This window comes from Limulus polyphemus, unplaced genomic scaffold (genome assembly GCF_000517525.1).
Source record: "Limulus polyphemus unplaced genomic scaffold, Limulus_polyphemus-2.1.2 Scaffold140, whole genome shotgun sequence".
Taxonomy (NCBI): Eukaryota; Metazoa; Arthropoda; class Merostomata; order Xiphosura; family Limulidae; genus Limulus; species Limulus polyphemus.
In genome coordinates, this window is record NW_013665750.1 from 88,526 (window position 1) to 102,528 (window position 14,003).

At 33.6% G+C, this 14,003-nt stretch overlaps 1 protein-coding gene across 1 annotated transcript in view; it reads left to right on the plus strand.

Annotated features, from left to right (window-relative positions):
• Positions 1-1,541: 1,541 nt before the first annotated feature.
• The window catches only part of LOC106474561 (mastermind-like protein 3), a 64,707-nt gene continuing 52,245 nt past the window's right edge, over positions 1,542-14,003 (plus strand). Inside the window, exon 1 of the mRNA XM_013935252.2 lies at positions 1,542-2,671. Within this exon, the coding sequence (XP_013790706.2) occupies positions 2,408-2,671 (264 nt within the window). The 5' untranslated portion in view covers positions 1,542-2,407. The remainder of the gene's footprint in view (positions 2,672-14,003) is intronic.

The window sequence follows — 14,003 nt, forward strand, 5'->3', positions numbered from 1 at the left end:
TATAATTTGGAATATTTAGTAAAAATATTTACGAGTTCACCTTTGTATCTTTCCCGATGATACTGTCTGAACACATGAAACATGTTATAACCGAAGCTCCACTGTATTCAGTCTCTTTAAAGTATGGCACAAGTATTTGATGACCAAGGTAACCAAATACGGACCATTTCTTTTGTTCAGTACGTAACCTATTAACACCAAGAATGGTGATTTAATTTATGTTGAAAGAATATTAAAACCCACCAGTTACACGTAAATCTGTACACCAATACCAGTATTGTATGGAAAAAAAGCGATATTATAAGAAACACAATGTGTGACATTTCTTTTTTAGAAGATTACATTGTTAATTAATGCCTAATAATAAAGATACTTCTAAAAATTAGCTACGTCATCTGTTAAAATTTTCACTTATAGTTCCCACAAGGATATGACGCATGAAACGTACGACGTGAGTCGTCCTTACTTGTTAACCTTGGTTGGAGATGTGTAGAAACATCATTCTAGTAGGTGTTGCATTATGCTACAGTTTACATGTTACTATATTAGAAGTTCTTTCAACGTATTTGTGATAAAACTAATAAAATGAGAATTCTTTAATTCAAAACTCATAACATCATGTATATTATATTTTATTCTTTAGCTTTAACAAAAATAGAAATGAAACTCCCAAATAAATAAACATACTGAACGAAATCAATAGATTTTTAGTATCTAAACATAAATAACGTAGAAATTAATGTCAGGATTAGATAGCTATTCAAATAAATATTAAGCTTTAAAAGTTAAAAAGTAAATTGTTACGTTGTGAAAAGATGAAATGTAGTAAAAATAATTTGTTGCTAAAAAATCTGATAGTATAAAGGTATGGTTTAATGATATTGCATAAAATCATTAATTTGTATCTTGCTTTACTGTAGATTATGGTACAAAGTCTAACGAAAGATTACCTTACTAAAGAAAGGTTACAGTTGGTAAACACGGAGATATTTTTGGAATAGAACATAATGTAATCTTACAACTACAGTAAGTATAAACTCTTATTCTTTTAGTTTGATTATCTGTTTCCACACTATTTGGTGATCCATCAATTTAAAGATCTCAAATTTCTCGTCAGATAAAACTTAATAGTTTGAGACTGAGCAGCAATATAAAATCAGATTACTATGGATGAAATATCTATATACTTTTAAACGTGTTGCTTATATAAACAAATTAATAACTGATAAATATTACATTCATGTAAATGTAATTATATTTTTGTCTATAATATTTTTCATAATTATTATATAGAATATTTAATCAAAACTGATGAAAAGTAACAAAAAAGCTCGAGTTATTTTCAAGATAAACTATATATTTTTATTTTGTTTTGGTTAGATTTGTAGACTTATGAGCTGCGGGATGGTGGGTCTGTAGATGCATACAGACTTCTAAGTTTATTAAATAGTTCTTCCCGGATGCAGGACAACCAATGCATGAGAAGTAGAGAAAGTAGCGTCCCCAAGCGGTGGTTTCTATATGTGTTATAGTTTAATTTGAAACTACGTTAGCTACTCTTGACGATAGCGTAAAGAGATGTAATGGTTAGTACGAGTAGTTTGTATAAGGTTACAACTCAGGGTTGAGTTTCATCAAGGAATGATATAACTGTCAGTGTTTGATTAGGTTTTCTTGAAGTCTAGTAAAAAGACTAATGTCTTGTCATAAACGTTATGTTTCTCGTCAACTTGAAATCGAGGCTCGTGCCATTGTACGCCACGCGCCCTGAAGACTGGCATGGCTGTCGGTGATGGGACGCTAACTTACCAGCTGCTCCTCACGACTAACCCTGCCAAACGTTAGTGCTTACCATCGGCTGCGTGTCTATAGTCAACTAACTCACGCTAGAGGCGCCTCGACGTCGCTCGGGCAACCTGTCGACGCTGTCAAAAAGAGTAAGGTACAGTGGCTGATCCGTTGTGCTTAAAAGTTCAGAATAAAACCAGTACAGTTTAGGGAATGAACGTGAATCAGTGGCATATAACGTATATAACTACAGAAGGCCACAGGATTTACAGAACTTGTGTGGCAGTTTATTCGTTTGGATACACACACACTGGAACATAGTAGTGGATTTGTAGACTGGATTGTTAAGTTTGTTAAAATCTGATACTTTATCATCTATTTACTAGTTTTACTGTGAGAGTAATATGAATATTTTAAGTTCGGTAGTGTTAAGATAAAGCATATATTGTGTAGTAATTTAGTTAATTCCTGTGAATAACCTAGCCTGAACAGGAAGGGCTGGCCAATATCTTTGAATTATAGAAAATAGAAAGAATATCACACACACTCTCTCTCTTTAAGTTTAATAACAGAAACGATTGTTGAAATAGTCCCAATTGTGGGGCCACTACAGGGAGGAATGGGGGACATCTTACCCCCGAAGAGGCAGGCAGTGGTAGACCGCTTACGTCGTCGAATTGAACTCTACAGGCGCAAACAGAATGGGTCCTTAATACGTTATGAACAAACTTCGAATGGTTGGAATCATCAACAACGCCAAGACACGATTTTTTTAAAACAACGATACTTAGAAACTAAAGCTAAGAAAGCCAAAAAAAATGACAATAAAAGTACGAAAGATGGTTTGGGCACAAATTCAGAGAATGCAAGAAATGTACTTTCGGTAAGTAATGTCATTACTAATAAGTTATCATTTTAAGCAGGATCTAGCACAACACGATTTAACTTAAAAGTCACAATTAATTTTTTTACCACATATGTAATGTTCAATGTTAAAAACTCAATTTTATACTTAAACATTTCAGTAACTAAAGCTCAGTTGAACATTGTTGATAACTAAATGCTCTCTAAGTTTTAACATTTATTATAAAACTGAATTCATATGCATACTGAACTTATCTTTATTTACAAGCTATTGTATATAGTTCCATGTTCTGATTTGAATAGTATTTTATAAATTCTAGTTTTTGCAAATACAACTGCAAATTTGGTGAATTATTATTTTGATCCCTGTTTTTTCTTTAAAACAATAAAAACATTTTTTTAGATAGATCATTATCAGTGAACGAAATAATTTGAAAAGTTTTATACGATTAATTTTGAAATGATGAAATTTTATACTTGAGTTGCAAAATCGTTGTATTTATCCAAAGCGATTTAAAAAGAAATAATTGCTCCCAGCGTTTCTTCTTATACCATTCTATTTATGGAGTTTAAAAATACCACAGAATTATTTGTAAATAATTTTACTGTATAGAAAATACCTTTATTTAATGTTATGCCACAATTTATTAGAATAACTCGTATTTTTGAGACTTAGACCCAAGTATATAACTGTCTGTAGAAAAAGAAGGACGAGATAACTCCTTGTTTGATGATAATTTTTCCATCAATAGATAAATTAGCTAAGGCTTGAGAAAGGCACTTATATTTTAGTTAAGCACGTGTAACATCTAAAATATGTATTAATTTTGCACATCAGTCTTCACAATTTTGTACTTGATGTTTCTCATTACACCTGTCCAAAAGTTGAAACAAAGATTAAAATACCGAAATTTAAAGGGCAGTTTAAAGATAGCTGGTGAAGCATTAAAAAGGAAAACACCTAGCATTTATGATAAAAATTAGGTAAACTGAAAATGTTTAGTTTAATAATATGTCAAACGAAGTAATTTCACCGATATGAATGAATCCTTCTACTTATTCTGTAAAATTTTGCCTCGCATGACTTGGTAGTTAAGGCACTCGTCTCGCAATCTGCGGGTCGCTGTTTGTATTCCATACTGAACATGATAACCCTTTCAGCTGTGGGTTGGTAAAAGTAAAGTTGGCGGTGGATGGTATTGACTAGCTGCCTTCTTTGTGTAGTTTATCACTTAAAAATTATTAATGGCTTGCACATATATCTCCCTACTAGTTTTGTGTGAAATTCACCAAATAAACAATTTTTCTGCAAAGTTAAGATTTGTTAAAACAAATTCCCCGAAAAATTCTGCACCCTATCTTGTTAACTAAAATAACAAAATAATAGACGGAACATTAGAGAATATTTGTTTTACCATTAAATTTTTTTAGCTTTTTGTGATTTCCTTTTTGTATAAGTACTTTCAGGTAAGTGGGAATTGAATAAATCAGTATTTCTGGTGATACTTGACCCTTAACCTTCAACAAGCCTCTCTATAATTTCCCATAGTTGTCCAGCATCACTGACAGTTTGTTGCTGCTCCTTCCTGAAGTCATCCAGTGTTTTTGGTATAGTTACTTCATAGCTTATATATTGATTAAAGCATTACCGATTGCTGTCAAAAATTTTTGTTCTTTTATATTCATTGTTTATCGTGATAGAAAACATTATTAATACCTTTAACAGAAGAGCACAGGGGGAAATCTGAAATTACTGTACGTTTCATCACAACGACTTGACATATATTGGACGTCAAGAGATTCTCAAGTATCAACCGGAATATGCTAAACATTTTTGTATCGGTTTTTGTTTTGGAAAAATATAGTCATATGTATCTGCTTTCAACACAATTGTTTGAGGATTAAGCAAACTCTCAGACTTGATGATTCATTGGAGAAATACGGCTCATTTAATTGGAATAACTTGCTTACGAACTCGTTTTAAATTTAAACTGGTCAATTTTCTGATATTTTTATTCTTACGGATTGAAAACATAATCTGTCTCAAAACGGCTTTGTAACTTCACGGGTCGAATATTTCACGAGTCTCACAGTAATTAAACCACTAGTACTTTTATTTTCTAACTCTTGTTAATGCAATGCCTTTTACAGCATTGCTAGCTTCAACTGGGATAGCAGTATTTGTATTTTCCCCAAAAAACAAAAATCCTGATTTAATCATGTTGATATGATTCAAAACATAAGTCAAGAATGAGATCTATTAGGAAATCATGAAATGCATAATTACGAAGAATAAACAGCAAATATTTATATGGTAAACCAAAATGATACATTACTACACAACAAATCTTTTCCCAGTTTTCAAGGGTTTAGTCTTTATTTTTTCTCTCAGAATAATATTTGTTCACGTTATTTTCTTATGCAACACAAATGGAGACATAATTTTCCCACTAAGCCTATTTCACTTTTTGCTTTTTTTCCCTCTGTATTACAGTTTTGGGGATTGAAGCTCCTTTTTGAAATGTTGTATGATGTTAGCTGAGTTGTTTTTGTCACGGGCAACATTGTAATTTTATAAATATACTAAATATCCTTAAAGTGCTGTCTGTAGTACACATCACACGATAAAACCATGAGACTTTAGATTAAAATACTAATTTTTCTCAATGTTTTGCTTTTTCTGTATTTTGACTTGAAGTAACACACCCATTATCTGTTTAAAAAAGGGTACAGTTATCAGAGAGCTAAGTAGCGTCAATACAAGAAATACATGTACAAAAAGGACTCGAGCATCTTTTCTCGGCCAATCGTTCCACTCCGAACACATTTTCAGAGAGTAGGGTAGAACAATCGAGTACTGTAATTCTTTCTAGAAAATACTCAAAGAAGCCACCAGTGAACTACACACTTTGTGGTTTTAGAAAGTATCCTTCTATGATCAGAATTTACAAACGTTACATTTATAGAGTGTTGAAGGGAGGACAGAAACTTGTTCAAAATATACTCCTCAATATCAAATACTTTAGTAATGTCATCAAAATCGAACTTTTCATTACACTGATATCCGAAAAGTAGCCAAAGTTACTGAAAGATTTAGATCCAGGAAATGTTATGTAAATAAGATATGAAGCAGGACAGCAAAGGAAAAACGAATAAACCTAAGTTAACATTCTTTACAGCGTTATGTAGTTCGTCGTACCTTCTGACCGACTTAAAGCTTTCCGCTGTGACAGTCACTGCTGGGGTAAAAAGAAAACTTTTGGAATACGTGTGAACAAGACAGAAACTGCATCATCAGTGTGTGCAAAATATCAACGGAAGCTAAAAGGTTTCACTGGAAGAAATGCACATTAACTTTTAATTAAGAAGTTTCTTGTTTGTTTGTAATTAAGCACAAAGCTACACAATGGGCTATCCGTGCTCTGCCCACCACGGGTATCGTAACACGGTTTCTAGCATTCTAAGCCCGCAGACATACCGCTGTGCCACTGGGGTGCATAATAAAAAGAAAAAAGCAGTTAAATTATACTGAAAGTTTCAAATTATACTGAAAGTTTTAAGCTAAAAGAAGAAAAAAAAAACAGTGTAGAGAAGAGATAAGCATCAGCAAACTACACAGATATTTACTTAACAAAGTGTATTTTAGTTTGAATACATTTATAATGAACTATATCTGACTTTATGTATTGAAATAAAGAATGATTGAAATATCCAGCCTTTATAAATACATTTTACAGTGCTGTTACATTAGTAAGTGCATGTTTAAGTTTAATATATATATGTGTGTGTGTGTGTGTGTGTATAACTATATATATATATATAAACTAGTACTTCATTGTAAATGTTTAAGGTATTGTGTTGTTTTTCTCTGTGCTTTGCATTTGTTACGTTTTGTAAAGAGAATGAGTGTTTCCTTCCTAAGAAACTACATGGACAAAGACTTTATGATTCTCATATCCTGTCACCGTTTCAACACCCACTGTTTTGCTCCAGGAAAATATTATCGGCCTGATAATGATTTCACCATTCGTTTTCTTTTCGTTACTTGTTAGTGTGCTTTTGTAGTGCAGGGCTGCATAAAATCTAATGTTTGAACAACGTAGATTCTGTAAAATAGCTTTAGATTTTCCAGTTAGTTTTACCTTGTTGTATGATGATAAAAGAGACGATATGATTACATTAGACAAAAGTTTTTGTTTGGTAAATTAGTGCAGGTTATGAGAATGTTATCATGTAAAACATGCCTTTTCAACAATGTGTACCAGGCAACTGAACTTTTCTTCAACCTGCCATAACATGTCGTAAGGCTGCCTGTACATTACAAGTAAGAATGATGCGCTAAACTTGGCCTCAACCTTTACTGAGCTTTTCACGTTGATGGATTTTATAATCCACTTGACTTGCTCGAAGTTCAGATTCAATAAATAAAGCTTATGTATACGTATGTGATGTCCAGCTGTGTAACGAGGAATTCGATATATTATCTATGTCAGCATATTGTAAAATACTAGCATTGCAATCTAAACTGTTTCAACAGATTTCTTTATGGCACTCTTCTTCTTCTTCTAATATTCTAATGTTTAATCCAGTTACTTGTGATATTTCATGTCACTTAACGAGCCCTCTTTCGTTTTTTAAATAATGTATTTTACGACAGAGTGATATAAGCTGCTTTAAGGGCTCTTGCAGCTACAATTAAAATTTAAAGATTCAATAGCTTACATATAATAGTGTTGGAATTAATATATGCATATTTGGGATACATTTTTTGTGATTGATTATCGTAATTTCAAGAGCCACGAGAAATGTTTCAAAACTTTTCCTTCACTGTTTTAACCTTAAATATATTACTTACGGGACATTAAAACATCAATTACGAATATTCATGACTGAAGTAGTAAAGTTGTAGTCTTGTGTTTGTCATGTAGAAATTTGGGCAAAGCCGTATGAAAAACTATTCAACAATATTAATTTGAATACTACTATATACAAAATAGTCTAATTCGTATTACATAAGGCTAAGAATATAAGCTATATCGTCTTCCGGTAGGACAGTGGTAAAACTACGGATTCACAATGCTAAAATCCGGGGTTCAGTTCTCCGCGGTGGATATAGCAGATAGCTCAACGTGATGTTCCTTTTAAATAACAAACAAAAAGTTATATCACTCACGAACATTAAACTAATTTTCAGAGATGTAAAATATGTACTTTTAACAAAAAATTAATTCAATTTACAATGTGTTATTTGCAAATAGCAGATAGCTCAACGTGATGTTCCTTTTAAATAACAAACAAAAAGTTATATCACTCACGAACATTAAACTAATTTTCAGAGATGTAAAATATGTACTTTTAACAAAAAATTAATTCAATTTACAATGTGTTATTTGCAAACTGTAAACGAATTTTAAGTAAAGTTTTGCGGTTTCTGAATTGCTTTTCATCATATCATGGCTACCGTAACTCGTGAAAATGGATGATTTTAATAAACTTTGTAAAAGAAAGAAAGAAAAAAAAATATAGGATGAACATCATAACATTTCAGAGACAAAATGCTACCAGATTATTCACAAATCAACGTGTAGATATACGCTTTGATGATATGCGCCATTGGTATTTGGTCTATGTTTTTGCAACCTGTGCATGAGTCCCCCAGTGGCACAGCGGTATGTCTGCGGACTTACAACGCTAGAATCTGGGTTTCGATACCCATGGTGGGCAGAGCACGGATAGCCCATTGTGTTGCTTTGTGCTTAATTACAAACAAACTTGTGCATGAAATTTTATTTCGTCACTTTTCAAATATTTTATGTTGGTAACAACAATGGTAATGCTTAATAACTACTTATTTCAGAATTTTGATAACAAGTCTGTATAGTTCCCTTAGAGCTTAATAATCATCATGAAATAATCAATGAAACTGTATCCAAGTTACCTTTTTTTTTCAGTACACTAGTTATTCAGTAATCGAGAGTTTATATACTCAAGCTCTATCATCGGATGTTCTAAAGTCGACTACAGGATTTTATTTATGTATGACAACGTAAGTGTTATCGAACAATCAGATCCCTTGTATTGCAATATGTGGTGGTAAACGAACGAACATAGCAGAGGGCGGTGATGATTAAGGTTTGAACGCGATTTTATGGATTTGCTCTTGAAATTCGAAATTGATGAAACATGTTTAGGTCAACATCTTGTTGGTGAGTGAAATGCGTAATTATTATGTTTTTTACATGTTTGTTTAGTAAAGTGTTTTTGGAATACATTTTACTTGTAGTCTTGTATTCCTTCATACCGTTGAAAATTATTCTAAAATCGTATTTGTCATCCGTTTTAGCAGTTAACGTGGAGTTGGACCGGACGCGTCCTAATAGTTAGCGTTCCGGATTATGGATTTTCGGTTCCAACATTCGCGTTCCGTTGCCACAAAAAAAAATATATATATATAGGAAAATCACTCCCCGCACTTTGGCGCCGTGGGTACATTATAAGAGTGACAGTCAAACCCCACTAGTCAAGAATAACCCAAGGGTTGGCGGTGTGTGTGCTGTTGTCTAGCTGCCTTCCCTCTAGTCATTCAGTTCAATATTAGGAACGGCTATTGAAAATAGTCTTTGAGTAAGGAGCTTTGGGAGAATATCCATTAACAAACAAATTCACTTAAAAGCTCTCCAGTGGTATCAGATTGTTAGATTCGATTACGTTTGGCACACGTTTCAAATTAATTTTAATACTTTTTAACAATGATACATGTACTACATTTATGATAGTTTTGATTTCTTTAGTTTTGCCTAATCAGTCCATATTATAAACACATACCTTTGTATAAAAACATTATTCTTAGCATGGTTCAATTAATATTTGGCACAATTATTACACCTTTCATGAGAATACCATTGTTGTTAGTGATTGGTCCACTTCTTTTTGTTTAATGACTAGATGTAGACATACATCTACGCGTGACGATTGGTCCATAGCTTCTTGGTATGTACCTTTCAAGGAGATGTTGATGCCTGTGAGTGCGATTGGTTCACAGTTTTTTGGTAAATGTGTTCATCATTATAGATATGGATACTTACGCTTCGTAAATAATTCAAAGTGGTTTTTTTTCAACATTTGTTACAAGAATACCACAAACAGTTGTACCTTGATGATTGAACCTGAAGTACAAAAAGGATGTTACAGATGTATTATCTGCTTAGCTTGAAGTTCATTCGTTTTTCTTTTAATGTGAAAGTTCTCTTTGTCGTAGGAATTCTAAGCCGTCACTTTTCGCACCAAGAAACATTGTCAAAGTTTTTGTAAAGACATCCTGCCTAGTTTCAGAATTCTCCTCGTGGCTATTTCTTCAGTTTAAGGCGAAAAAATTTAGTAGTCTCATTAGTTGCTTCATTTGGCTGGACTTTTGTTTCAAGAAACTTGTCAGGATTTCCTACGAAAGTATAAGAATATCTGCCAGTGCCGTTATAGCGAAGTAAAACAGATTGTTTCGTATGAGAATTGGTTTGCCGTTCGTAAGTTAGAGGTGGTAGACTAGAGGGAAGACAGCTAGTCAACACAGAACACCGCCATCTTTTGGGCTACTCTAATCGAATAGTAGTGGGATTTACCATCATATTATAATGCCCCATGGCGAAAGAATTATTAGTGTCACTATGCTGTAGTAGCTACTGCAGTCTTTTGGAAACAGGATCATAGGCGACATCTATAGCGGAAGAAACAGTTTGACATGGAAGACCTCCTACTGATGTTTGGACTTCCATTTTGGTAGTCGAATTGTCTCTTTTTTTCTGTGTGGAACTCTAATCTTGTTAGCTTTGAATTTGGGCGATAGTTCCAGTTATTATGTTAATTCTTTGTAGTAGTGTTTGTATCCTTGTATCTGTTTTTTTTTCTAGATATATTCTAGATATTTCTGGGTAGTGTTGAGAAGTTGAACAATCTGAAGGATATTTGATACATTGGTTACACCATTTTGCTTGCTATACTGATGCGAAATATACGTTTAAACTAGACATCAAGGGAAACTAGAAACTTCCAATCCATGATCTCCATCTGCGAGAATTGTCTTTCATTGTCTTCTCGTTTGCTACTGCTGTTAGTTTTATGAATATGTCCATTTTGCTATCCCGAAATTTTTATAAAGGCTATTTTTGGTTTCCCTTCGAGTAAAACAGTAGCTCAGTTGTAGAACCTTGCAATATCCTTTAAATATCAATCTATTCATGGATGCAGAAAAAGAAAAAAAAAAACAGTTAAACTGTAAAATTTTGAACAATAACGACATGTCTGCTATAAATTTTACTGCATCAATGACAACGAAGCTTATACTATAACAATGACACCTACAAAGCAAACAATGCCCTTGAGTTCATATTTAAGATATATTTTTCTTTTTTTACACCAGAATACTTTGTTTCGTGTTTACCAACTGATAGACTGAAATATTCTAATTTTGAGAGTAATATTAAAGTTCCTTACCTTCCGCAAGCCCAACAAATCACTTTACAACCTCCATGTTGTAATACACAAATTATCATCTCAATATAATCTTGAACACTGAACTATCACGATATGGATTGCAAGTGTCACCTTTTTGCATTATTACATACCTAGCTCTTACATATCTCTAATTCATCCACCAAACTATTTCAAGACTTTAAACAAAATTGTAGTATTTCTGCTAATAACGTTCTGCCAAAAGGAAATGGAGGAGGGAGTAGAGTTAACTTGACGTTACGTCCCTCCCTTAATTTGGATGCGTGAATTAAAAGGATAACACATATTTTGCTGGGAAAAAATCACCAGATTCTTACAATTGGCGCTTACAAGAAAAAAAAGAAAGAAATGGCAATGTAAAATATTTTTATTACTATTGGCACAAAATCGATTAAGTAGAGTATTCATTATATGTTCGATCATAATATTTTTACTACAAATAGCTACATACACACATAAATATCTGTCACATTGCACCATTCGAAACACAAAATTTCAGTAGAAGGCGTAATAGGTTCTATATCACTAATAAGTAATTTATCCAAATGATAAGGTACAAAATAGTTTCTTGTACTATTCGATCACCAACAATAGTAATTGGGCTTTGGAACCGATAGTCAATGAATCTTCACTGGTATTAGAGAGGAGGGTGGTTCGCTTGTGTTCTGATGATTACAGATATTTTTTCCCAGACTTATCTTCTCTGTCTGAAAACTGAAATGATCGTTTGAATATGATAATTGTCATTTTGAATGGATACAGTTGTGGTTACCAATAGACCAGCTGTTTTATTTTTATTGTACTTTTGTATTGAGTCACCCTGTTGGCTGTTCACCATGTTTTACCCTCTGAAGACTTTGTACTGAGGTACCAACACACTGTGTCTCTTTGAATAAGTGCACATTAATTAATCCAGACAAGATCCACTGCCCTGTATCGTATTTTAAGTGCAACAACACCCATCGGCAACTTTTGGGCTAATCTTGTCTGACCGAATAGTGGGATTTGACCATTACTCTTATAACACACCCACGGCCCAAAGTGCGGAGCGCTTTTTCCTTTCGATAACGGGATGCGAACAATGGAGCCACAGATCCATTCTCTCAAATGCTAACCACTGGACCAAACCATATGCTAATGAATTTGATATATCACTAACAAATGAAAAAGAGGAAACCGATATTCAAGTTAAATAAATATTGGATTTACTTCCATCCATTCTTAATAAATTTTACCAACAAATAGTTGAATTTTTTCATTTTTTACTTTCTAATATGTTTTACTAATCAATATTGAGAAGATACATTTAAATACAGTTCAGTTGATATGGTAAGGTTTTATTTCCAGTTAATGATGCCATACCCAAATCAGTTTCTTGCGCTATATCTTCCTACTAGGTATTTTTGTGTCAGTACAATCGTATTTAGGTAATGAGAATGACTGAAAATACAAACGTAATAGCTAATACCTTGTCGCTCCCTACAACGCTAGAATCTGGGTTTCGATACCCGTAGTGGGCAGAGTACAGAAAGCCCATTGTGTAGCTTTGCGCTTAATTACAAACAAACAATAATATCTTGTCCTAAGTACCCATTATTGTTTTAAAACATGACTAGCATTTAAATGAAATTTTCAAATGTATAAAACATATATGTATAACATATCCATCGCCATTCAAGTTGCTGCTCCCTATACAAAATCCTGGTTATGTTTTAGATACAATTCTGCATGTTCATACTTTTGAGATACATGTCGATGACCAGTGTTTGTTTTAGCGCAAAATTACACATTGAGCTATTTGCGCTTTGTCTACCACAGGGAATTGAAACTTAAGAGTTTGTCGTAGTAGGTCCTAAACTATCTGCTGATACACCGGGGGACATCACCAATGAGAAATGAGACATTATTTTATGTTTGCAAAGATTTGAGAACACCAGGGACTGATCAAAATATATATTTGAAAGACCTTAAAATTTCCATTTGAAATCTAAAGCACTTTTGCAAGTACCATAATATGCCCCCCCCCCTCGGTGGCTGAGCGCCAGATCTGAGAGATTATATCATACAGTTTCGATACTCGATAGCCAGTTGTGTACCCAAGAAGAAACAGACAAGCAGATCTTTAAAGTCATAAAGCCATTGCTTTGCGTATTTTTTTTTTTTTTTTGAGATAGGGTATTGCAGTGGGCAATACCCTAACTACAGAACATGTTTGTAAAGCAAAATATTTCTGATAGCTGTATAACTGCCCGGCATGGCCAGGTGGATAAGGCGCTCGACTCACAATCTGAGGGTCGCGGGTTCGAATCCGCATCCCACCAAACATGCTCGCCCTTTCAGCCGTGGGGGCGTTATAATGTGACGGTCAATCCCACTATTCGTTGGTAAAAGAGTAGCCCAAGAGTTGGCGGTAGGTGGTGATGACTAGCTGCCTTCCCTTTAGTCCTACACTGCTAAATTAGGGACGGCTAGCGCAGATAGCCCTCGTATAGCTTTGCGCGAAATTCCAAAAACAAAAACAACAAATATAATATTATAAATTATTGGCCAGTAGCTAGGACAGGAAGGAAATGGAATATTTTATTGAAATTATCTATTGTTAAAGGGGGCGCACTTTAGAGCGTGAGGGCGCAAAACTGTGAAAAAAAAGAGAACACCCCCCCCCCCAGAAATCCGCTAGTGGTACTGTTTATGCTTTATATAGCATTTTTTTTCGATAGTTCACATATATTTATATGAGTGCGAATTGTCTTCTTTTTTTTCAAGTTAAAAATTCTGTACTTTTTACTACGTAGGTGTCGTTACATGATAATCACTAGCAGTTTTCTGTGAGAAGATACCACATC